Raw genomic sequence first — 3,115 nt, forward strand, 5'->3', positions numbered from 1 at the left:
AAAGTGTCAGATCCATAAAAGTGCGTCTATAAACCTGAACTTTGCAGCATTCTCAGTGCAGTGTTGCAGTTAAATTCATCAGAAACACGGAAGCTCCAGCATCACTCACTGAGACCCCTGTTTCAGAAGCTGTTTTGCAGGGTGCATGAGACTCAACGTGATTCAGGCACACGTTTCAACAGATGTGTTTACACTCGGGTGTGTGTTTCTCTGTGGGGGGGATTGAGTGTACTGTTTTAAACACAAGAACGCTGGCACAGTTCTCAGTGTTAAAAAATAGCTCAGTGTAAAATAAACACTACTTCTAAATACGTGCACTTATTTACAGGGTGTCAAGTGTAAACTGAATTAATAAACAATATTTAGCTTCATCATTAAAGAAACCTGACTGATTCTGAATTGAAAAATAATAAAATACCCATCATCACTGTGTCAGGGTCAGAGACAGCCTTCGTTATAAACACAGCACTTATTTTTTAGGTTCTTGGTTAATACCTGCCATTTTACATCTATTTTCTTTTCAGAACAAATGAAAAATGCCATTTTTTTCTTCTCTTTCTTTCTCTCTGAAGGGACCAGGGCCAGTGCAGTTCATATGTCATTTTTTATGTTTTTCAAATTTGAATAAAATAGCTGTTCTGACCAGAAATTACATTAAGTGTCATGTGACATTGGTGTAGAACTATTAACAGAACTGTAATTACGCTCTAGACAAGTGATCTGTTTTGAGCGGCTGGCCTGAGTTGATTGGAACATAATGCCCTAGTTCAATGGAGTGGACAGATGGTGGGACAAACTTTATGGACTGTTTGAGGTCATGCTGCAGTCGAGATGAAGCGAGTATCAGGTTCCACTTTCTAAGCGAGATCCGAGGATTCACTGGGGCTTGTTTGTGAATCCTAAGGGCTTTTCCTACACTTCTGTTTACCGCCATCGGGTGAAAATCTGATTGGCCACATCTGAGAGAACCAACTGTTGCTATGGGGAAGTACCAGGAGAAAGGCTCAGGTGTGGAGTGAACCAGGCTGGTCCTGTTAATGAACAGCTAAGTCCCTGGCTGTGCACAATTTGACAAAAGTAGATGAGATGAGAGATTAACAAAGCTTGAAGAGTTCATTGCAGAACCTAGTGTCAAAATGAAGGCTGGCCATGAGACGCTAGTACAAGAGTGAGAAGGCTTCAAGCTGTTACATAAGTGGCTAAGACATGCCCAATTCATTAGGAACGAGGCTTGGATTGTTTGTGTTTGCAGCAGACCGCTGGGATTCAGGTGTGTAATGACAACTGTCACCAACTGAGAACTGGAAACACCATAGAAAGTCAGGTTTGTACACGCCAGCTGAACACCGCATTCCATAGAAACATGTGCTGCGTTAGACCTCATCCTTAAAAGGAAAACCATGTAATATTCATACCTTAATCACAGCATAAACCATTGTGATGTCATTGACCTGTAACAGGAAGAGCCTCTAGTCAAAACTGCACTATTGAAATAGAAAACCCATCCCACACTCTCTACATTTCAGGTCAGAGCTGTAAAAGTGAGTTATTCCACAACTGTAGGGGGAGCCCAGGAGCAAAGACTAAAGCCCTACCTAGTGTTCCTTTAAAGCTTGAGCAGTTTCAGTAAAAACCCACATGATCAAGACTCTCTCAAAAACACACCCGACGTAAACACGTTTTATTCATTTAATATATTCATACCACATTTCTTATAAAATTAGACATTCAGGGCAGAAACAAAACCTTACACATACCTTACTCACTCACACAGGCCAAACTGATACAGTGGGCAATAGGACAGTCCTTTCCCCCCAAAAAAAACAAGTGTAGGACGACGAAAACAAGGCACTTGGAGCGCAGAAGGGCAGGCAGCAGGCCGAGAGTGAAGCTTGTTAAACATTCCCTGACCTGAGATTACCAAAGTGTTCATTCAGACCAAACATGTCAAGGAACAGAATTACCAGCATTAAAAATACATACCCCCTAAACAAAACAAAACCCAACTTACAGCTTTATCACAGAGTGCTCTCTAAAAATGTTTAAATAAAAGGGACCTGCAACTTCAAACAGCTACAGGAGTTACCGCCCCTGCCCTTTTCAGCACAGTTCCTTGTTTTGAACACTTAACAGAGCAGTTTGGAGAATAGAACACAGCTGAAACGAGGCCAAAACACGGGTGCGCGCCTCTGCTCAAAGTAAATTTAAGCAACAACAAACAGGAAGTTAGGCCTCAGTCCAGGGCTCGTCCGTTACTCTCCGGGGGAAACGCTACCGCAACAAGTCTCTGTTCTATACCACTGTTCTCATCTCAGAAGGCTTCCACCTCCAATTTCTCGTTTGTAACGGTTTGTGAGGTGGTCAGCCTGCACTGTGAGTTTGGACAGGACGCCGAACAGTCCGCGGAGGTGGAAACGGAACTGCCTCTCGAGGTCCGAGTCCTCGGCTTGTCCTTCGTTTACAAGCGGGTGCTCCTCCTGCTTCACGGCTATCTCCAGGAAACTAGCTCCTCCGGCTAGCTCCCTTTTCAGCAAGCCCCACTCCATCTCGTTCTTGATGGACTTGAGCAGCAGGTAGTGCTCGTACATGTCTCTCTGTTTGCTCGAACACGGTCTGGGCTCCTCGTTGTTGTTGTTGTTACTGTTGAAATGGACAGAGGCCTCCTCCTCCTCCTGCTCGTCCAGGGGAACGTCCCTCAACAGATTAGGAACCAAGATGGTCTCGTCCATGTTGTTGGCTGCGGCTATAAAGCGAGTCATCACGTTCAGGAGAGAGTGCTTGTTGTAGCAGGAGTCCTGGCTGAACTGCATCATCATGACGCCCTTTGGGGAGTTGTACTTTTGCTTAAACGGGAAACTGAAATGTGAAAGGTTATGTTAGTGTTAAGATATCAACACTATTTATTTTTTTGTCTCTACATTGTGAACAGTCTAAGCTACTGTTTGCTAGAAACGTGCATTTTCACAACACCAAGCGAAAGAAGACAAACAGGGACTCACCGAGGTAGATTCTGTGGCTGGAGCACGATTATTCTTCCAAGAGACTAGCGAGACTTCTATTTCTCCTCTGTCTCTTAGCTCTAATATTCTTACCCCTGTATTACTGCCTGCAGAAC

At 43.9% G+C, this 3,115-nt stretch overlaps 1 protein-coding gene across 1 annotated transcript; it reads right to left on the reverse strand.

The window, feature by feature from the left end:
- Window positions 1-1,634: 1,634 nt before the first annotated feature.
- On the reverse strand, window positions 1,635-3,115 carry mid1ip1l (MID1 interacting protein 1, like). The gene is made up of 2 exons (XM_066650073.1): window positions 3,000-3,115; window positions 1,635-2,856 (listed from the first exon to the last, which is right to left on the reverse strand). Exon 2 carries the CDS (start codon window positions 2,814-2,816, stop codon window positions 2,307-2,309), a length of 510 nt encoding a protein of 169 aa, XP_066506170.1. The 5' UTR covers window positions 2,817-2,856; window positions 3,000-3,115; the 3' UTR covers window positions 1,635-2,306.

This window comes from Hoplias malabaricus, chromosome 17 (genome assembly GCF_029633855.1).
Source record: "Hoplias malabaricus isolate fHopMal1 chromosome 17, fHopMal1.hap1, whole genome shotgun sequence".
NCBI classification, from domain to species: Eukaryota; Metazoa; Chordata; class Actinopteri; order Characiformes; family Erythrinidae; genus Hoplias; species Hoplias malabaricus.